We start from the raw sequence: 23,465 nt of genomic DNA, 5'->3' as shown, positions 1-23,465 counted from the left end.
GATGGGATTTTGCCCCAACTCTGTAAAACTCAGAGTTTCGTCACTGATCCTATTGTTCACTTTTGCTATTCAACTTGGTATGGGCATTTCAACAGAATTTATTAATGTTCCACTTACACAAAAAATACAAAAAACAAAAAACTTACTTCCAGGCATGAGTCACTTTAATAATGTGTACCACCAACATAAATAAATGTGTGACATAACAGTGACATAACAATTTGTTTATAGTAGCATACCAGGTGTAGATGTTAGCAGCGGAGGTGTAGACGGTCCCTGCTCAACTTCAGATTCCAAGAAATCGCTCTGTGATTCCAATTCTAACACGAAAAATAAATACATTCATAAATACATACACATGCAAGTTCATCACCAGCAATATTTTAACTGTTTTGCAAGTAAACGTAGGGTTGCTAGCAAGGTAAATTCACTCACCGATTGTTGTGGCTGCTATCGTATCACGCGTGGTCTCTCCACTAACGGAGGGTCGGTGACCCAGCACACCATCCATTATATCGAACCACGGAAAGGACCTTCTCTGGGCACCGCTCTGTCCATTGTGCGTTTTTATGGCTTTGTACTGCGCCCGCAATTTCTTCAACTTGTCTCGAACTTGCAATGTGGTGCGCTGGATATTCAACTTTGCGAGTTCAGCTACTATGTATTTTATCACGTCTTCGTTTCTGCAGACGCCGTCAAACTGCCGTTGTACATTGTCCTCGGCCCAAATACTTAGAAGAGCCCGGGTATCTTCCGCAGACCAGTACTGACGATTCTCCATTGTACGTTTTTTAGTTCTTTGCAAGACGTAATACAGTGAAATGCGCATCTTACCGCAAACACAATATTTTACCTGACTGCGAGCTTACCGGACCTTTGCATAAACTCCGCCTTTCACTTTGACCACGCCTCAAGCCGCAGCTGGCCCGCTTTGGCCCAAGGTTTTCGTCGGGCCGAAAAACCCGGGCCATTGGCCCTGAGGAAGCACCGACGAGGCACGATCAGGCCCTGGAAGTGACAGTGGAAACGCGACTGGCCCTGGCACGCACTAGCACGCCCGCTTTTGGCCCGACAGTGGAAACGCGGCTAATGCTGTGTGTTGTCATTCATGCAGTTCTGGGCTAGGACTCTTAGCCCAGAAAATTTCATGGACCTGGCACAACTACTTCTGGAGATATTTCAGTCTGAACATGGTCATTTTTTGTAAAAAAAAAAAAAAAGTATGCACAGTAGAGATCTGAAATTTTGTATATGATCTATTGGGCATATTACCCATTACATAGATTTTTTTCAGACAAATCTGAGGGGGTCAGGTGGGGACCATTTGATGACCCTTAGCCTATTGATTACCATTTGTATAACTATAGTTAAAACTGTTTTTGTAGCAAAACCATGGTTAAATTGTGGTTACCATAGAATTGCTATAATAAACTAAAAGTTTTTATGCCCTCTGTACTAGAGTCATTTAATTTGGTGGGTCACAGATTTCAGCAACTGAATGAATCAGCACTGAAATGTTTTTCTACTAACTCATTAAGACAGTCTCTTGCTGCCACCTACTGGCACAACAATGTAACCTGCAATGAAAACACTGAACAATCGCTAACATACATTGTTCAAAATCAGGTATGCCAGTATTATAAAATATTTATTGAAAATAACCATTATAAAACATTAAACAAATAGGATGTCATTTACCTGTATTGTGTGTTAAAAAAAAATACACTCAATATTTTTAGTGCAAACAAGTAATAAGATTGCAGTATGACTATTAATATAACCACTATAAAATAATTAACTAGTTGAAATTAAATGCTTTACATTTAGCAAATACAATTCAGTTTCTGTTAAAATATATATGCCCTGAAATTTCTTGAACTTTGTTAATGTGCTCAAATTAAAATTTACCAGGCATTGCATTATGTTTTATTGGTATATATTTATACATTTGTCTTGTTTAGGTATATTTTTATATTTTGTGAATAAATATGATTAGTGACAAAACTTGTGTGTAGTATCAATTATTAGGCCTATGTTAATAGGCTTAAAAAAATCGACTCTGTCAGCAACGGTACAAGTAAGGTGAATTGTAAAAAAGTGCTGGTAATAATATCAGTTCTGTCACAGCATACAAAGAGGCAGAGACTGAGGTAAGTATACAACATAAACGGTGAGTTTATTAACAGAATGGTAAGTATATTGCAGCAGGTTAAGGTGAGAATTCTTATCTGAGAAGTTCCAAAGTTCTGGTAAGTAGATCCAACAGGGTAAACAGGAAGACACAGAGTCCAAAACAGTCATGGAGAGTATGCAATCGCAGGGATGTGATCTGTAGATCAGACACTGGTGAATGAAACAGTCCAGGTATTTATAGGGTGAGGTAAGTGGAATCAAGTGTGTAATCAGAAGTCAGGTGACTGTGAACGTGTGTGTGTCTTCAGGGGGTGTGGCTTGTGGATCAGGCTGTGGTAGAACTCTGATATTACCCCCTCCTCCAGCGACCTCGACCACGAGGGGCAGGACACTCTGGGTGGCTTTGATGGAAGTCCGTCAGGAGTTGGGGATCGAGGACATCATCTCTGGCCACCCAAGATCTTTCCTCTGGTCTGTACCTCTCCCAGTGGATGAGGTATTCCAAGCGACTACCTCGATGTCGGGAATCCAGGATCTCTCGTACGGTTTAGACTGAGGGTTGATCCAGGATCTCAGGAGGAGGGGTTTCAGCTTCAGCTCCAGGATTATCTGTGGCAGAGGGAAAGTAGGGTTTAAGGAGAGACACGTGAAATGTGGGATGGATTCTGTACCTGGGTGGGAGCTGAAGCTGATATGTCACTTCGTTGATCTGCCTCAGGACCTCGAATGGACCAATGTAGCGGGGACTCAGCTTCCGACAAGGTAACCTCAGCCTGATGTCCCTCGTGGATAACCACACCTTGTCTCCAGGTTGGTATGATGGAGTGGGTCTTCTACGAGCATCGGCGAATTCCATTGTGGCGGAGGTAACGTCCAAGCTCTTGGATCTTTCTCTCAGTCTGGCCGTTGGTTTGAGGGTGGTATCCTGAGGAGAGATTAACGGAAATACCAAGTGACTTGAAGAAAGATTTCCAGACATGGGAAATGAATTGTGGACTCCGGTCCGACACAATCTCCTCGGGGAGACCAAAGTGACGGAATACCTGCTGGAAGAGCAATTCGGCAGTGTTCATTGCCGTGGGTAGGCCTGACAAGGGGATGAACTTGCATGCCTTAGAGAATCGGTCCACTACTACCAGCATGCAGGTGTTACCTTCAGAGTCTGGGAGATCCATCACAAAGTCTACCCCAAAATGGGACCAGGGTCTCTGCGGGATGGGTAGTGGCACCAGCTTTCCTGTGGGGAGATGACGAGGAGTGTTAGTGGTAGCACAGACTGAGCAGCTTTGGACGTACCTGATGACATCACGGTTCATACTGGACCACCAGTAACGAGATTGGATGAGCGAGAGAGTCCGTCTGCTACCTGGGTGTCCAGAGCCCGGAGATTGATGAACTGTGTCTAGAAGGTGTTGACGTTGGGAGCTGGGCACGTAGATCTTGCCTTCTGGACATTCCGGCGGAGCAGGCTCTTGGAGAGTGGCCTCTTGGATCCAGGTGTCGATATCCCACTGGATGGGGCTAACAATGAGATCTGTGGGGACTATGTTCTCAGGTTCGATAGCTGCGTCGTTGGAGAATTGTCTGGATAAGGCATCAGCAGGTATGTTCTTGAATCCGGGACGGTAGATAATCTTGAATTGAAAGCGAGTGAAGAAGAATGCCCATCTGGCCTGACGGGGATTGAGCCGTTTGGCTTCTCGAAGGTATTGGAGGTTCTTATGGTCCGTGATGATCGTAAACGGATGGTTAGCCCTTTGCTACCAATGACGCCACTCCTCCAAGGCGAGTTTGATGGCGAGTAACTCACGATTGCCTACGTCGTAATTTTGCTCCGCCGGAGACAGTTTCTTGAAGTAGTAGGCACAGGGATGGAGGAGAGTGGAATCACCAGCTGCTTGCGATAGCGCTACTCCGACGCCGATGGTGGATGCATCTACCTCATCTACGAAGGGAAGATCTGGGTTGGGATGACGTAGGAGAGGAGCAGTGCTGAAGATCTTTAGCTGTTGGAATGCTTCGTGGGCAGAGTTGGTCCAGACTGGGTGTTTCGGTCGCCCACGTAGGAGGGAGGTGAGAGGTGCAGTTATGATGCTGTAATTCTTGATGAAACGGTGGTAGAAGTTGGAAAATCCAAGGAATCGTTGTAGTTCTTTGATAGTACTGGGTTTGGGCCATTTCTGGATGGACTGCACCTTGTCCTGACTCATTTGCACACCCTCGGGGCGGATGTTGTAACCCAGGAACTGCACACTAGTCTTGTGGAACTCACATTTCTCAAGTTTTAGGTATAACTGATGTTGACGTTGGACTTGAAGGAACTGACGGACGTGATGGCGATTTTCGGCCTGGTTCCGGGAATAAATCAGGATGTCGTCAATATAGACAACCACGAATTTGTGCAGGAAATCCCGCAGGTCCAACTTGAAGATGTGAGCCCCCGGAGTTCCTCGAGGGTGGCAGGAACGAGTGGAAGTGGGTATGGTTGTTGAATTATCTGGGAATTGAGCAGACGATAATCAATGCAGGGACGGAGACCTCCATCCTTCTTACCCACAAAGAAGAAGCTAGAAGCAGCTGGTGAGGTGGATGATCAGATGAAACCTTGCTTAAATGCTTCCTGGATGTACTCCTCCATCGCCTGGTGCTCTGGGTTGGACAGCGGGTAGACGCGTCCCTTAGGTAATTGAGCCCCAGGTAGCAGGTCGATGGCACAGTCCCATGGTCGATGGGGAGGAAGATGGGTGGCAGCTTGCTTACTGAAAACATACGAGTAGTCAATGTACTCTGCTGGGATTTCTACCATACTCACAGTATCCAGGCTTTCTATCTTGGTGGAAGCGATGGCTAAGGGAGCAGAAACTGGAGATGGTAATCGAGTAAAACAATTCTTCAGACAATGTTTACTCCACCCGATGATGTCACAGGGGTCCCAGCGGAGTTCCGGATGATGTCGATGGAGCCACGGACGTCCTAGGATGATGTCAACGGTCGAATTCTCCAGTACCAGAAACTTGATTTGTTCTTGATGAAATAATCCGACATTTAGAGTGATAAATGGTGATGAATACCGAATCCGCCCACGTCCGAGTGGTTTTCTCTGGATAGTCTTGACAGACAGCTCAGGATTATGGCGGTGATGTGACAGTTGATCTAGGCATTCTTGTGAAATGAAGTTTCCAGATGAACCTGAGTCAAGTAGGGCAGATACATAGAGATCTTGTTCAGCAGTATGAAGAGTCACAGGTATGAGAGTCAGATTAGCAGTTTCAATGTCAGATTAGATGGTACTCACCATTGGACGTGGGGGTCTGATGGGACAGGTTCGGAGAAGATGACCAGATTTCCCACAATACAGGCAGAGTTTGTCCCTGATGCGACGTTGGCGTTTTGACCAAGACAGGCGTGTGGAGTCAATTTGCATGGGTTCTGGTACTGGAGAGCAAGCTGCCACCATAGCGGACTGATGAGCGGTTTCAGGTGAATGGCAGGCGGCTAGATGCTGGGATACCCCTGTAGCTCGCTGAAGAAAGGTCTCCAACCCGATGGTATCATCATAAATAGCCATAGCAACGCGAATGTCTGGGTGGAGACCTTGTCGATAGGCACCCAGTAGTGAGATCTCATTCCACCCGCTAGCCGCTGCCAGCATCCGGAACAGAAGGGTGTATTCGTGGATGGATGATGAACCTTGTCGCAATCGGAACAGTTGATCAGAGACGGTGAGCACATCGGTAGTTGTGCTGAAAACCTCAGAAAAACGACAGGTAAACTGTTCAAAAGATTGGATTATGGGAGTATTGGCCTTCCATTTTGATTTCGCCCATTGAAGAGCCTTTCCGGTTAGCAGAGAAATGAGAAAAGCTACCTTAGATTTCTCGATGGTGAATTGCTGTGGTTGCATCTTGATGAATAATTGGACCTGAAGCAAAAAACCGCTACACTCAGCCACTTCTCCCGAAAACGTGTTTGGTAGAGCCATGGGACTTCCTGAGGCAGATGGCGGTGCGGGAGGTGGTGTTAGCGCCGCTTTGAAGGCCTTGACGAGTTCGGTGAGTTGATCTGGTGCGGGTGCTTCCTCGTTGTCCATTTTGTTGTAGGTCTGATCTTCTGTCACAGCATACAAGGAGGCAAAGACAGGGGTAAGTATAACAACATAAACGGTGAGTTTATTAACAGAATGGTAAGTATATTGCAGCAGGTTTTAAGGTGAGAATTCTTATCTGAGAAGTTCCAAAGTTCTGGTAAGTAGATCCAACAGGGTAAACAGGAAGACACAGAGTCCAAAACAGTCATGGAGGGAATGCGATCACAGGGATGTGATCTGTAGATCAGACACTGGTGAATGAAACAGTCCAGGTATTTATAGGGTGAGGTAAGTGGAATCAGGTGTGTAATCAGAAGTCAGGTGACTGTGAACGTGTGTGTGTCTTCAGGGGGCGTGGCTTGTGGATCAGGCTGTGGTAGAACTCTGACAAGTATACAGATATAATATAGCATGTGAAATACCAGTTTGGACGTGGTAAGAACATTTTTAAAACTTTCGAAGGAGACGTTGTGAAAAAATGTATTTATAATGTTTAAAAAACCCGACATTTGCCTTATTAAATATGTCGGAAAAAAAACGTTATCACAACATTTTCACAATGTGAAAAAAAAAACATTTTCACAACGTTGTTGTGTTTGCTGGATTGTCAAACGAATGTCCCTTTCTCACAAACACAACTGGAAAGTTTGCAGTTTGGTTGGATATGTCAAAAACAAGTAAGGAAAACAATGCACAAGTTATTAAAGGGCAGTGAATGAGTGAGAGAGAGAGAGAGAGAGAGAGAGAGAGAGAGAGTGCACACTCACTTCTGTTGTGTAATATTTATTGATGTTCGCTCACTTAGCATATGCGTCATTTGAATTAAAACTAATTTATAAATCTAAAAAAAAATTATAGGTGCATTCACTATAACAGGGCTCTACAGTGCGACTAAAAATTACTGTGTGCAACTGAAAAAATATTTAGGATCAGCATATTCGTGGTTAGGGCAGATTTAAAGGTTTCTACGTGTTTTTGCAATGTTAAGAAATGTATCACAGACATATCTCACAAATCCTTTCATAAATAAAGTGTAGAGAGAGTGTAAATAAGAGACTGATTGTGCAGTATAGACAGCGTGTTGATTATAATAGAGCTTTGTGATGTCGCAAACTAAGGTTTTACAAATTTTTAAGGGAGTCTGTAAATGAGATCAGTATTCCAAATCACGTTGTAAATAATTTCAGTTTTCAATCAATTTGAACTCTTTAGCAAATACAATTGTATCGTTACATTTTTTTTACTATCAATGCATTGGAGTGAATCTAAATATGAATGAAAATCAATAATAAAAACCTTTAAACAAAGTTTACAGTTATTTCTTTTACTTTTATGAATATGAAATTTTCCAAATAAAATGATCAAATTCAACATAAAGTTGTTTTTCACATCTCTCATTCTTCCGTGAGTCATCTGCTTACGCCATATGCAACTCGCGTATGCGCAATACGTCGCATTCATCTTGCTCAATTTGAATAATAGTTTTTTTCCTATACATAATAAATTGTTATCTATATTAATAGATTGCCTTAGTCTTTTAATTAGAAGTATATTTGCAATAAACAATAATATTATCTATTTTTCTAGGCACCATATTTAACATGGGTTACACCTGACTGTGAAGAAACCAGCAAACAGCAACATACTTCTTTCTTTTTTTTCAAAGGGTCATAATGTAGTCATTTTCAATGTATGGCTCTGCATACCTCCAGACCTGAAATCTTGTTATCAGAAGAATCTTTAAAGATGTCTGATAGTTCTGGTATTATCATTATGAATGGTGTTGACTGTAAATACAGCTTATCTCACATTTTTGGCTGGATACAGGTACTGACGTACAGTAGGTAAGAATTATGATTGTACATGCAAAGTCATTCTCTTTCAAGGTAAAGCACCATCAGCTATCTCATAAACAGGCCAATACAAAGTCAATACAAACCATGATCTTGGGTCTTTACAATAAATACTTACATTTTATAAAGTACAGTGATTATGAAATGCAAACAATAAGCAAATTTCCATAAATTCTGACTCATTGCAGTTCATTTTTATGTTTCCATTTTTATATATTGGAGAAAACAATGAGCTCATGATGTTTAAAGATAAATATATTAGTCAGTGTTCTTTTAACACAATGTCCCAAACAAGTGAACACAGTGCACTGAGCAAATCTTCATAATCACTGAATTACACTGAATTATATATATATTTTAAAGGCTATGTACTGACATTGTTTGGCATGTTTATTAGATAGCTGATGGTGCTTTATCTTGACAGAGAATGGACCTGCATGTTTCATGCAAGCATTCTAACCTATGTAGCCAAAAATGTGTGTTAAACAGAATGTACAGTCAACACCATTCATAATGATAATACCAGAACTATCATTCATCTTTAAAGATTGTTCTGATTACAGGATTTCAGGTCTGGAGGTATGCAGAGACATACGTTGACATTGAAAAGACTACATTATGACCCTTTGAAGAAAAAAAACTATGAAAGTGGAGTTATCACAAGAATTTGATGCTTGCTGGTTTCTCCATGTCATGTTGACGGGTAAAATCAGATGACTTTCTCTAGTAACAGAGTCATTCTACGAAACGGGTGCCATTTCCACTTTGCAATTGTCAAAAAATTCATTAAGAACAAACTTTCTATTAAAAAGACTACAATTTGAAAGACAAGTTAAACCTCCAAAAAACATATTTTCCCACCTCAGGCACAAACTCCTTATTAATATAATCCTTTTACTTCAAGCAAGGGCACCTTTCTTGTACCACCCCGTTACAGACGATATGTATGCCAGTAGTAGTAAAACATGAAATATATTTTTATAATGTTATGTTTTCTAATAATGAATTGTCTCTTTTTTGCAAACCATCAATAGAAAGTCTGTAATTTAAAAAAAATGTAATTGTTAGATTTTTAATCTTGAACAAATGAATTTGACATCTCAATGGCCTCACTGTTTGTGAAAAAACAAATTCAATAAAGTGGCATTTATTTAATTAGTCCACAGAATAAGAATATCATATACAGCATTAAATCAAGTAACATTTTATTTTATTTATATAAACTTTTTACAAAATGACCCTGTGACGGGGTGGTAAGCGATGTGACTGGGTGGTATGGACAAAGTGTTTCTCTATATGAACAGCTGGTTTTAAATTTTGTGCATACATTTCACAAGGGCATGTGTTTCATCTGTATCCATGATGATCCCAGGATAAAGGTCATTGTCACACCACTTTCAAATTAGATTTCCGCTTTCCCAATCAATTGGTTCAGTTGGCACCTTTTGGGCTGTCTTGTTAAGAGTGAATGAGAGAGTGAAAGAGATTGTGAGAAAGTGACATAGTGAGTGAGATGGTGAGTGAAAGAGATGAGTAAATAGAATGAGTAAAAGAGTGAGTAATACGTGTGTGAGTGATATAGTTAGGGTGGCCATATGTGCCGGTCATACGGGACACGTCCTGGCCACAATTTAAATATTGCCTAAAACACCTGAAGTAATTTGACCAATAACATAAAGTTATTGTACAGAATCGACAAATCGTGGCGTTGCACGTGAGAAGGTGAGATCTACAGAGAACGATCAAAGCAATGCAAATGCACCTGTTTGTTCAGTTGATTTGAAGCATTGCTGCGCACCAATAAAATAAGACATCAGTATGGTCACCCTACCTATATTAGAATACTATACTAGAGCAGGGCCGTGCAGAGACCTTTAAAGGGGCAGGTGCTCAAAGTATAAAAAGGGCATCTGAAACAAGGCATTAAAGAGCCCCTAGGGTCCATCACCTCATTGTAGGCATCCATTTACATATGTAACAAGTAACAATGTCATTAATAAGACAAATTATGCATTATTTGAAGTTTAAATTGCGTTTCAGGACTCAAACAACAGAATCAGTAATATTTTTTTCACTTTGTATTGTATTGTATTGTACAATTTGTATTGTATTGTAAGATTGTAGACAACAGGCTTTACTGCAGAGTATAGAAATAAAACAAACATATTAAGGAAGGAATTTTATTTCACTATTTAAAATATTTTAAATATCAATTTAAGGCAAATTGTGACCCTTTTTATGAGCCGCAGAAGTAAAATGAACAGTATTAGAGTATTTGACAATGTACGGTAGAATATTAAGGCATAAAATGGCATGATTTATAATTCAGATACAGCTTCACACAAAACAAAATATCTTTTTTGTTTTCAGCCTTTATACCATTAAAAGGGATAAATCGAGTTTATCATTTATTATATTTATTTAAAACATAAATATTACTGTCTTATTTGTTTAGATTTTTAGAAGGCACATTAACTTCTTCCACATTTACAACTCTGTGTTTGCTGCATAACAACGTAGGTCGATAATTGCAATAATTTGACCATAAAGAGCTGAAAAAATGTGGAAAAGAAAAAGTCACTCTCTGTCACAAGGGGGCGCTTTAAGAGCTCTGAAATATTAAGGTTTCCCTAGTAACGGCTGTATACAAATCAGCATTAACGCTGTTTATCAGGTAGGGGTGCAACGGATCGCAGATGATCCGTGATCCGTACGGACCGGACCCCACGGTTCGGTACGCATGTGGTTCGCGGATTAACTGTTAAATTGAACCTTCAAAGAGTAAAAGTGTATAATTTGCATATGTTTTGTCTTGCCAATTTAACCATTCAAACTACTTAAACTTCTGCAGCAAAAGAGAACACGCGCGCTGTTTCTTTCTTCTTCTTTTTTTTCCCCTTTGCCGCACATACCTGAAGCGAGCACGCGCACAGAGAGAGAGAGACAGAGAGAGACGCGCGATTCAAACTGCGTGATTCACAGATTGATTCCTCTTTAAAACTTCTCTTAACATACATACAAAGTTATGTTTAATACCCGTTTTGGTATTCTGGTAAACACAGTCGGTTATGTCTTCAGTAAACTGAAAGCTAAGAAAGATGCGTGCCAGTATTAGAGACGTGCATTAGGCCTTAAAGAGACAGCGTCCTATTTATACCTGCAGTGAGAAGCACTAGTTATTTTACAATTAAATATTAAATTTCTGCACCTGAATACTAGTGTTATTGATTTTATTAGTAACTTTATGTTGTATTCATCTACACTTGTCATTTTTGTAATTGACTTTATTAGTTCAGCTAGTAGTTTTTGCTGTGGATTAGAAGTACTTAAAGTTAGCATTCAGTAATTAAAAAAAGTTTTGTTTGTTTTTTGCTGATCCGAAAAATGATCCGATCCGTGACTCCAAATCCGTGATATGATCCGAACCGTGAGTTTTGTGATCCGTTGCACCACTATTATCAGGCAATAAATGAAAAGGACAACCACGTTTCTGAGGACAGTCGGTTCCCTTCAGATACATTCATATAAAGACATCAGTGCCGCGTTTTGACTTTGAAACCTACAGCATGCATATTTATTCAATGACATCATTGCCTTTTGAAGTTTAATGGAAAATTACCCATGTTGCTTACCATTGAAGATTCAATTATGAAACCAAATGAGTAAAAGAGCATAGGTGAGAACACAAAATACTCTCTAGTAATCTGTAAGTATTCGGCTTTTTACATTTCCTCCTATATTCCTGTGTTCACACTTAATGGGACCCCAGTTATTACTCCACACCTCCATATTTTATTACCTATTTGATTGCAACTTCGAATCATTGCTCACATACCATTTTCATTCTATCACTATTCCTCTGCTCTTTACTATTACATATTACCATCAATCCTCCATCCACTTTTAACTTTTGTCTCGTTTCTGCAAATCTTTCCACAGTGCTGGCACAGCACAGCAAAGACAAAGACTTCTCTCTGGTGTTATTATGACTCATGTCACACTGATACCTTAAAAATACAGATCTCTCATGTGTGATACCCCATGTGGTATTTAAGTGCTGCTTTAATTCTGAAACTCTTTCCGCAGTGACCACATACAAATGGTTTCTCTCCAAAGTGAACTCTCTTGTGTCTGTTAAGGGAACCTTTTTGGTTGAAACTTCTTCCACATTGCTGGCAGGTGAAAGGCTTCTCTCCTGTGTGAACTCTTATGTGGTCTTCAAAGCGTTGCTTATAATCAAACCTCTTTCCGCACTGAGAGCATGTGTAGGGTTGCTCTCCAGAGTGAATTCTCATGTGGACTTTAAATTGTTGTTTTTGACAGAAACTCTTTCCACACTCAGAGCATGAGTAGGGTTTCTCTCTGTGAGTTCTCAAATGGACTTCAAGGTTTTCTTGTTGATCAAAACTCTTTTCACACTGATCACATTTGTAAGGCTTCTCTCCACTGTGAATTTTCATGTGTCTGTTGAGGCTTCCTTTTAGAGTGAAACTCTTTCCACACTGTTGGCAGGTGAAAGGCTTCTCTCCAGTGTGAGTTAAAATATGTCTTTCAAGGTTTAGTTTACGGTTAAAACTCTTTCCACATTGTTTGCAGGCGTAAGGTTTCTCTCCAGTGTGAACTCTCATGTGGACTCCAAGGTGTTCAGGTTGAGTGAAACCCTTTCCACACTGAGGGCAGGCATAAGCTTTCTCTCCTGTGTGAGTTAAAATATGTCTTTCAAGGTTTAGTTTACGATTAAAACTCTTTCCACACTGTTCGCAGGTGAGATAACTTATTCCTGTCTTTCGAGTCTTTTTTCTTGAGGAAGTCATTTTAGTCTGTGACCAACTAAAAGATTTTTCTCCTTTTGTGAAATCATGATCTTTCTCTTCAATTTCATTCAGTACTTCACTCTCCTCTTTCAGTGCCATCAGATCTAAAGTGAAAAAAGACAAGTAAAAGATATCCCCATTTTAATGTCACAAAACAAAAGACATCAAAACATTCAAAGATGTGAAAGTGTCAAAACTAAGATACAACTACATCCTATGTGGTCTAAGCCAGTGGTTCTCAATTCCAGTCCTCATGCTCCACCCGCTCTGCATATTTTGCATGCCTCTCTTAGTTAATGCACCTGATTCTGACAATCAGCTCGTAGGAATTAAGCTCTGTGCATGTACTGTGTTCCAATTGACAAGTTCCCTACACAGTATTCATTGTTTCCTACTCCCTGAGCACTGGAAATCCATTCAAATTTACTTCACTTCAGAACATTCATTCACAAATTTACACTATGTCACCACCTGCAGTGTCTTCACACACAGAGGAATCTTAACAGAGAAGTGTGAAGTATGACATCAATAAATAAATACAATTTAAATTCATGACTTGCACGCTTTAATGACCTTTAAATGAAATGTATTTGGTTGCTTCGAACTGGAATCATTGCAGAATATCCTAAGAAGTCCACTTTGCAGGGCACTTAAGTTCAAATGGAACAAACGTTATGTGATAAGAGACATATGCAGAGACTTGGGGCACGAGGACTGCTGTAATAAGCAACTGTAAGAGGTGTTGCATGTAATTTGAGAAACCTTTACTTATTTAGGATGTCTCAAATGGGTCATTCCAACTGGAATCATCAAATTTTGGAAAAGTTCCCCACCTGACCTCCTCAGATTTGTCTGAAAAAAAATCTATGTGATGGGTTATTATGCCCAATAGATCAGGGCCCGTATTCCTAAAGATTCTAAGAATCCTCTCAGAGAGCTCCTAACTTAACCTAAAAATTCCTTGCCAGGAGTTTTAGCTTAGAAGTGATTCCAGAACATTTTCAGTGAACTCTGCACTGTAACAAGATTACTGTGAAATTTACAGCAACTTACTGGCAGCAATTGGCAAGTAAGTTGCTGTAATATATTCCACAGTATGCTGACTGTAAGTTTCATCACAGTAACTTACTGTACTACTGTAATTTTTATACAGGGAATATCACAGTACCATAATTGCATTCAGATTAATAGAATGCTCTTTTTGAATGAATTAATTCATGAATAAATTATTTTTTAACAAATAGTAATTATTATACTGTACTATGATGAACATTACTGCTTTAATTGTGTGTTGTCTAAAAAGAAGACACTGTTTTTGTCACAAAAATAACATTTATTGACTTTAAATTGTGAAAATACATAAAATAGCATAGCATACAATACATTTCAATTTTGTATTTTTCAGTGTGTAAACATTTTTTTATTTTGCATAAACCTAAAAATGTATAGATTCTAACTATAAAATCTTTAGCTCCAGTACAGGGTATACATCAAACATTACATGACAAACCAGGAAATAGTTTTCATTACTGCCGCTTGTCAGAGAAAGTTTTAACAGCATTATAAAATAACAGCAATATCAATTGATTTTATTTTGAGTTAAGAAGCTAACTTAGCAAAGTGTTTTCAATATATTTTTTTATATCAGTGAAAATAAACAATTAACAAACAATTAACATTTATACAGTGGTGGCCAAAATTATTAGAACACTGGTATTTTCACCAGATGAAATCTCACAGAAATTCCACTGGATTATCACAATTAAGGGCATAAATTTATGTTTGGATATTTATTTATATTTATGTAAACTGATATTTCATACTTACACTACAGAAAAAGATAGAAATAACTGACTTAAACCCATGTTAAGCTGGTAAAAAACACTAGTGTTCTAATAATTTTGGCCACCACTATATATATCAGTCTTCATATATCACAGACATCAGTTAAGCTTATCTTTTGGTATTATTTCTTCAAAGCATTTTAAGTAAAACAGCTCTATATGTAACAAGTGCCAACAGATGACCAAAAATGGGATGCAATAATTCTGGTTTCTGCGTGTGACGTTCAGCATGAATCCTTTTTTCTTTCCTGAGATGGGCATGAGCTGGCATCATTGTCCTGGTCTGGAGTCTTCTTCCCTGCAGTAAAAAAAAAAAAATGTTATTAATGTGGAAGTTTATAAGCAAAAATGACAGCTTAATTTTATTTTAAAATATAGAAAATCAGATAGGGGTCTACATGTCATCAAAATATTTTCAATACACAAATATCATTATCAACAAACATCAAAGAAGGAATTTTATTTCACTATTTACAGGGTATCTGCAGAATTTTTTAAATATCAATTTATTGGCAATTTATGATCATTTTTAAGAGCTGCACAAGTAAAATAAACACAGTATGAGTGGGGTTGGACAATGTACAGTAACATATTAAGCCATAAAATGACATACAGTTCAGATAAAGGTTTTCACCAAATAAAAAAATCGTATACAACGGTATTTCAGCCTTTATACCATTAAAAAAGATAAATCAAGTATATAATTTATTATATTTATTTAAAATATAAATGTAACTATCTTAATTGTTTAGATATTTAGAAGGCAACTTTTCACATTTACAACTCTGTGTTTTCTGCATAAAAACATGGGTCAATAACAAATAATTTGACCATAAACAGCTGAAAAAATTTATTGGAAATAAATATGCATTCTATGTCACTAGGGGGCGCTTTAGGTGCGCTGAAATATTACGGTTTCCCTAGTAACGGCTGTATACAAACAAAGCAGCGCCAAACTCATTTACGCCGTTTTATCAGGCATTATATGTTTACTTTAAGGTTTAGTTTAAGACTAAATTAAAAAGCCATTGACACGATTCTGAGGACAGTCGGTTCCCTTCAGATACATTCATATAAAGACACGCACATATCATTGCCTTTTGAAGTTTAATCCAGCCCTATCGCGATCCTTGTTTGTTTGTCCCTAACTGTAAAAGACCTTATAAAATTATAATTAGGACTTTTCTTATACTGTTTAACGTATTAAAAACTTTGTACGGTCTTAAATGTGAACTGAATTGAGGAGTTTTTAAGTACCTACAGGAGCCCTCTACTTTTAAATAGCTGGTGAAACATTTGCCAGCCGGACTGGAAAACACAATATAGCCCCAGGACACTGGGCTAGCGATTTTGCGAGCCCTGTATCGTAATGTATTATAATATCCAAAAGACAAACGATGCATTGTGACAGCGGATATGTTACTAACATGTAACCATTAAATAACAAATATAGACAGAGGCTTACGAGATCTGATGTCTTTTAGTCTGAGGCCGTTTCATCTTCAGCCCTTTAGTCCTGAGTGACGCAGTTTTGCTGAGAACGGATGGCGTTTAGTTTGTGGCGTGAAGCCATTTTAACTGATATTACGCACAGCTCAAGTAAAAAAACACAAAGTCCTATGAAAAATGTCGTGCAGTTTTAACGCCTTAGCTGTTTCTGCATTTCGTCCGTATTAAAGCAATATCCATCGCGCAGTATCTAGCAAGAGAAAAACACATGTGGCTTCAAACAGCTAATCCACAAACACACAGACGCACTTCCAGATTAAATGTATACAGCCATGTCAGTTCTTTACCGAAATAATGACTTTAGCAATAAAATGTCGCCATGCCTGAAAATATATCAAAATGTAATGCTTTTTGCAATAATATGCAAACACTTACCGGTTAATGTGGATGTCCGTCCGGTACCACCGCTCCCCCTCTCACGGTTGACTCTCTGTGTCTCCCGCTCTCTGAAAGTTAAACACGCATAACGTCTCGAGTGAAAACTGTAAATATAACAATAATGACCAAAAATATGGAAAAATAAAGAGCAACTTTACCTTTCTGAGGTCAAATTGGAAAAAAATACGCCCATTACGTCGATTAATCCAGCTGAGAGAAAAATGCCGATCTCAACTACTGCAATGTGATTCACAGGAAAATATTATTTTACTGTAGAATTTCCCGCGGTTGTATTTTTACCCATGATGCATTGCCGATTTACAGCAACTTACTGTATACATATTCCACAGTATGGATTTGTTCATTTTACAGTAATAATGCTGTGAAAACTACAGAAATTTGTTACAGTGTACATCATAAAATAATCACGTTAAAGTGTGCTGATCAGCACGACGTCGCCGTGAATCATAACTAGAATGTGATTCTTAACGTAGGAACCCAGAGATGTTACGCCTATAGCCGATATAAGGCAGGGGAATGTGTAAAATCCTTCCGCGACCACGTTGCCGTATCCCCGCACAAGTCTTTCTCGCGCTCCGTGGACGGAGGATTCGTTAATCTGCGGTTACCGCGAATGTTTATGACACCTTAATATACCACTACAGTTATGAAATGTGAAAAATAAAACAGAAATAAGTCACTTACCACAGCTGTGAATGGTTCTTCTTGCTACTCCCGAATGTCGACCGTTAAAGTAATCCCGCCTCTTTAGATTTTAAATTTTACAGCAATAAACTGTATGTTTGCATCAAACCACCGCATCACCCCAGAATGCATTGCGGTTTACAGCAATATGCTGTATTATAAGAAATACAACCTGCTGCTGTAAAATATTGCTGTAATTTTTACAGCAATTCGTTACAGTGTAATAGGCCAATCAGACAGTATTGTTTGAATGTAGTGGAAAATGGACAAAGAAAACCACAAACCCATTGACTGCCCAGCCAATGATGATGTGGACATCAAGCCCCAACCAAAAAAACACACCGTGCCCCGTGACAGGTTTCGCTGGTTGAAAAAGGAGTTTATCAGTCCCAATACTAATTTTTCTGGTTCAGAAATCACCAATGATGCCACCTCCCTCCTCACCCCACTGGAGTACTTCCAAAAGTTTGTGACAGAAGATATGATTGAGACTCTGACAAGAAACACAAATGAGTACAGCTTGCAAAAAAATGGAACATCTGTAAACACCAATAATAAGGAAATTGAGAAGATGCTTGGCATGTACCTGAAGATGGGCCTAATGCAAATGTCTGGAGTCCGTATGTATTGGGAGACAGACACATGGTACACCCCTGTTTCTGATGTGATGTCCCGGAACAGATTCCAATCTCTGTTGACTTCATTACACTTTATAAACAATTTAACTGTGTCAGAGATGGAAAAGAAGGACAAACTCTGGAAACTTAGACCATGGCTAAATTCATTTAGGGAGAGATGCCTGGTGGTACCTGAAGAACACAACTCTGTGGATGAAATGATGATTTCTTTCAAGGGGAGATTCAGTAACATCAAACAATATATGCGTGGCAAGCCAAACCCACGGGGTTCAAACTGTGGGTGAGAACTGGAATCTCTGGCATGCTCTGTGATTTTGATGTGTACCAAGGGAGTGTAGATGGAATACGACAACGATGGGACAAAGCCACTAAAACCATCATTGATGTTGAGAGGCCTTTACATTGTTGGTACCTACAACAAACACATGGGGGGTGTGGATTTGTTGGACTCATTTGCTGCCAAGTACAAGTTCCCCATGAAATCTCACCGCTGGTACATTACATCTTCTGGCACACCATCATCCTTGCTGTAATTAACGGCTGGCTCCTTTACAAGCGGGACTGTAAAGCTCTGAAGAAGACTAAGAAAGAGATACTGAACAGGAGACAGTTTCAGGCACAATCCTCTCTCATCCTGGTGAACACACACAACATATCACCCAAGAGAGGGCGACCATCTTCAGGGAAGATGGTGACATCAGGGAGTCCTTTGGATCCTCAGAAGAGACCATCCTCATCAGATGTGAGTCCCCCAGCCAAGAGGTCATCGGACCACCCCCCACTGGATGTACGCAAAGACATGATTTCACATTTCCCAGTAAAGACAAAGAGAGGACGCTGCAGACACTGCAATAATGGATACACAAACACACTGTGTAGCAAGTGCAATGTTCGCCTGTGCTTCCCAGATGAAAAGAACTGTCTGAGGGACCATCACTACAAGTAAACACAGACTTCATTCAAACCACACTGAATGTGACCAAATAATTTTTTCCAAATATTTTTATTAATAAATGCTTATTCATAAAAAAAATATGATTGTTGTGTGATTATTACTTATGATATATACTGCTATGGGGCTAAAAAAAGTGAACAACCCTGCAAATTAATGCTTAAATGTTCTGTATACCTGTTTAGGCAAAGTGAGTACAAATACAGAAATTCTGCTCACAACTAGGCCCAACGTTGCAATATTACAACATTTCCCTAAAAACTTACTAAAAAGGAAAAAAATTTGAAAAATCTTTAATTCCTACATCAGAGGCCTCCTAAAACAATATCTGAGAGGTCAAAAAAAAATTTGCTCATTTTTTTTTCTATATTTGGGTCTTACAGGGATCTATATCTATAATGTATATTTCTATATTTGGGTCTTACAGGGATCTATATCAATAATATATATTTCTATATTTGGGTCTTACAGGGTTAACAAACTTATAATTCGTTTGTTTTTCTCCTCTCATTCACATTCACTCACAAAGACTGTTGATGCTGATCAAATACCATGATGCGAATCTATAACTTAAAAGGAGAAGTTCACACTCGGTACCATGATTCAACACACTTTAAGTCAATATCACACCGGACTTCTCCTTTAAGTATCCCGTTGTGGCTGTGCTATTTTTCATAGGGCATTCAAGAGTGTATTCTAAATGTTATGATAGTGAGAACATAACAGTCTGGCTGGTAGCACCTCATTAGTGGCCATGTGATTCTCCAAAATAGACGAGACTACAGCTATAAATGCATCAGTAACTACAAAATTAAATAAATGTTAAATTAACATAAAAAGAAACAATTGTAGACATAAACATTGCCATAAACACATGATTGAATAAATGAAAGAATGAATGAACACATTTGGAAAATATAATAATACATCAATAAATAATATTATAAATATTACAATTTGTAAATATTTGTCAAATAATATTTTTCTCATTTCATTCATATATATTTTAATATGTATTTCACCAAGAAAAAAACTGTTAATACCATTGACATAAGTTGTATTGTTCATATGTGTTTCCCTGTAAATATCTATGCAGTTTTTGAACTGTAGAGAAGCGCGTGAACAGGACTTTTATTTTTTAACTGGTGATGTGACGTCATAAGGCTGCGGCGCGCTCCTGCATCAGTCTATGGTTTCGGTTTCAGCTGAAGAAAGGTCTGTAGTTTTAATCATTTTAAGTGTTTAAATTCTTACGAGTTCAGTCTGTTTTATATGTTTACAAGCAATTTAAACTGCATAATAATTACGTGTAGCTTTGAATTATTTTATCTAATAATGAACGTTATTTATTGTGAGTAAAGCGCATCCACACAGATCAGTCTGATTTCTCTCTCTGTAGTGATTCAGATCAGAAACACGAATTACAAACCCAGAGTCAATTGAGTCAGTTGATTCACAAAATGATTCACTGTTTCGAATCGCCGCTCGCTGAGAGACCTGCTGCTCAAAACACTGTAAATACGAGAACAAACACAAACATGAGTAATGACAACTTTGACAAACAATTGAAAATGTTTTTGTTGTTGTTGTAATGACAATCTTAAAATACAATAGCTATTTTTCTTTTAAATATGCCTCGATTAAATGTAATATACTAATCATTAAATGTTAATCAAAACTGATTAGTAAGTGTTTGTCTAATTAGGTCATTTAAGTCTATTAACTATCACTCTGACTCCCTTACCAGTGCACTGACTACTGAACTAGAGCTGATTGATTGATGCACACACATTTATTTTTTACCTGTTAATAATTGTCATTTTAAACAGGGAAAAGTTTCCAAACACAGAAAAAACACTTCTGGCGAGGCAACTGAGATCCATGCAACATAAAGATGGCATTTATAAAAGAGGAGAGTGAAGACATGAAGACTGAAGAAACATTCAGAGTCAAACATGAAGATACTGAGGAACAAACAGGTTGGTTTTCATTCTCAAAGCTGAACTATCCTATGAACTGTCCTGTACAACTTCTCAAATCATTTGCCATTGGCAGGTGTTTTTCTACACTGTCTGCCCTCCTGCAGCTTTCTTTTTTGACAGAATTTCAGCTTTATTTTTTTCTTTAAGTTCTCTTAGTGCTCTGATTTAAAAACAGCTTTTAAAGACTTGTGTCTCATTTAATATTTAAATGTTAATGTTCACTGCTAGGATTGAGTAACATTTTTCATATGAAATGGGTGAATAAGGGCTGTGTGCATGTGATCTAACTTGCTCAGATGTAATGATGACGTATGCGAAATAAAGTCCGACAACAGCCATTGATTTCACTCGACTAGGGCTGCCCCCTTAATAGTTTACTGAATGTTATTCATCAAGAAGAGGATTAGTTGACTTAAATTTCATTAGTTGGTCAGTCACACAAAAAATGGTCCATGTCAATGATGAACAGATTGTTAACAGCTGGTCCTTACAGGCCTAATGGCCACTTGAATGATAATTTTGTCTACATCAGCATGATGTTTATTGCATTGTTTATGGCAAGTCTGCCGATGTCAGTAGTGATGGGTGCAGAGACACTCAAAACAAGACATTCAAAAGAATTAAAAAGGAAAATGACCACAGGATTTATTTTTAATTATTGATAAAACAGCACAATGATACCCGCACCCTCTTCACCTGAGACGTGGGGAATCAAATAATCCATAGCCAGTAAGAGTAAGCCTTTCTGACTGTCTGTGCCATGTTTCCAATAAGCACACCAAGTCAAGTTTCTCTTTCATGATAATATCCAATAAAACCACTGCCTTTTTGGTGTCCATTTGACCCAAATTAGAGAAAAAAAACTTATAATTTTGCTTCTGTGGTTAAAAAATTATTAGCCTAAACTTGAGTGCAAATTTGAGCTGTTGGCGGCACTAAAGGGTTTGAGTTACAGACTCCAAACTTGCTGTGGTTCGTGTTGAGATTGTCCTCCATCTAGGTGCCAGATTTCGCTCATAGACTCCTGTGGAAGAAGAAGAAAAACACCAATGATTACAATAGGTGCCTGCCTTCAGTGCTTGGCCCCTAATTAATCAGATCTCCTAGCACAGACTGTTTTTGTTTTTTTGTTTTTAAAATAGAGGGTTTCAATGCAATCTTAATAGTATTCGAGACATCCTAAATAAGTGAAAAGTTAGCAATATTGAGAAGGGTTTTTCAGATTACATGCAGCATCTCTTGCAGTTGCTTAGTGGATATTAGATGTAGTTGTTTGATTTTGACAATTGAAATGTTTTGTTGTCTGTTATTTTGTGCCATTAAACTGCAGTTAACTTTTATTTGTCTTTTTTCACCTTAGACCTGATGGCACTGAAAGAGGAGAGTGAAGTACTGAATGAAATGGAAGAGAAGGATTATGATTTCATAAATGGGGAAAAATCTTTTAGTAATTCACAGACTGAAAAGACTTCCTCAATGACAATGGCTCAAATGACAGAAGATAAGCCTGGAAACCTTGAAATCCACATGAGAGTTCACACTGGAGAGAAACCTTATGCCTGCCAACAATGTGGAAGAAGTTTCTACCAGAAAGGAAACCTTAACTCCCACATGAAAGTTCACACTGGAGAGAGCCTTCTCACCTGCCAACAGTGTGGAGTAAGCTTCACTCAAAAAGAAACCTTTAACAGACACATGAGAATTCACAATGGAGATCAGTCTTACACGTGTGATCAGTGTGGAAAGAGTTTTGATCAACATGAAAACCTTGAAGTCCATTTGAGAACTCATAGAGAGAAACCCTACACATGCTCTGAGTGTGGAAAGAGTTTTAGTCAAAAACGGCACTTTGAAGATCACATGAGAATTCACTCTGGAGAGCAACCCTACACATGCCCTCAGTGCGGAAAGAGGTTCAATTATAAACGACACTTTGAAGACCACATGAGAATTCACACAGGAGAGAAGCCTTTCACCTGCCAGCAATGTGGAAGAAGTTTCAACCAAAAAGGAAACCTTAACAGCCACATGAACCTTCACACTGGAGAGAAGCCGTTTATTTGTGGTCACTGCGGAAAAAGTTTCAGAAATAAAGCAGAACTTAAAATATCACATGAGGTTTCACAGATGAGAGAACTGTAGTTTTATGTGTGACATGAGTCATGTAATAACACCAGAGAGAAGCCTTTGCTGTGCCATCACTGTGGAAAGACTTTCAGAAACAAGCCAATCTTGAGGTTCACAGCAGATTTGGGCTTTGTGTACACCTGGGTTTAAAATAGGTTTTGGTTGATCAGATCACAAATACAATAAACTGTCTCTGTATCTCTGTCTCTTTTGTCCACTTTTGTCACTTCTCTCCTCATTTTGTCAAGGGGAGGGTAAATGCATGGGATCTTTCAGATCTTCCAATCAAACATGTTTGCTAAATTTACATATAATCATAAGTAAGTTTAGGGAAAACTACTAAAGAGGAAAACAAAGGATTTAGGACACCCAGAGCACAATGGTGGTACATGTTGATGCACTGCCCATGAGGCTATTGGTGCTGACATGAGAGCATTTTGATT

At 38.6% G+C, this 23,465-nt stretch overlaps 1 protein-coding gene across 1 annotated transcript in view; it reads right to left on the bottom strand.

Annotated features, from left to right (window-relative positions):
* The window catches only part of LOC141332968 (uncharacterized), a 385,799-nt gene extending 373,098 nt beyond the window's left edge, over window positions 1–12,701 (bottom strand). The window contains exon 1 of the mRNA XM_073837926.1: window positions 12,169–12,701. Within this exon, the coding sequence (XP_073694027.1) occupies window positions 12,169–12,701 (533 nt within the window). The remainder of the gene's footprint in view (window positions 1–12,168) is intronic.
* Between the last annotated feature and the right edge of the window lie 10,764 nt (window positions 12,702–23,465).

This window comes from Garra rufa, chromosome 4, assembly GCF_049309525.1.
Source record: "Garra rufa chromosome 4, GarRuf1.0, whole genome shotgun sequence".
NCBI lineage: Eukaryota > Metazoa > Chordata > Actinopteri > Cypriniformes > Cyprinidae > Garra > Garra rufa.
Note: the sequence above shows the minus strand (reverse complement) of the source record. Positions and strands in the feature narration are given on the sequence as shown.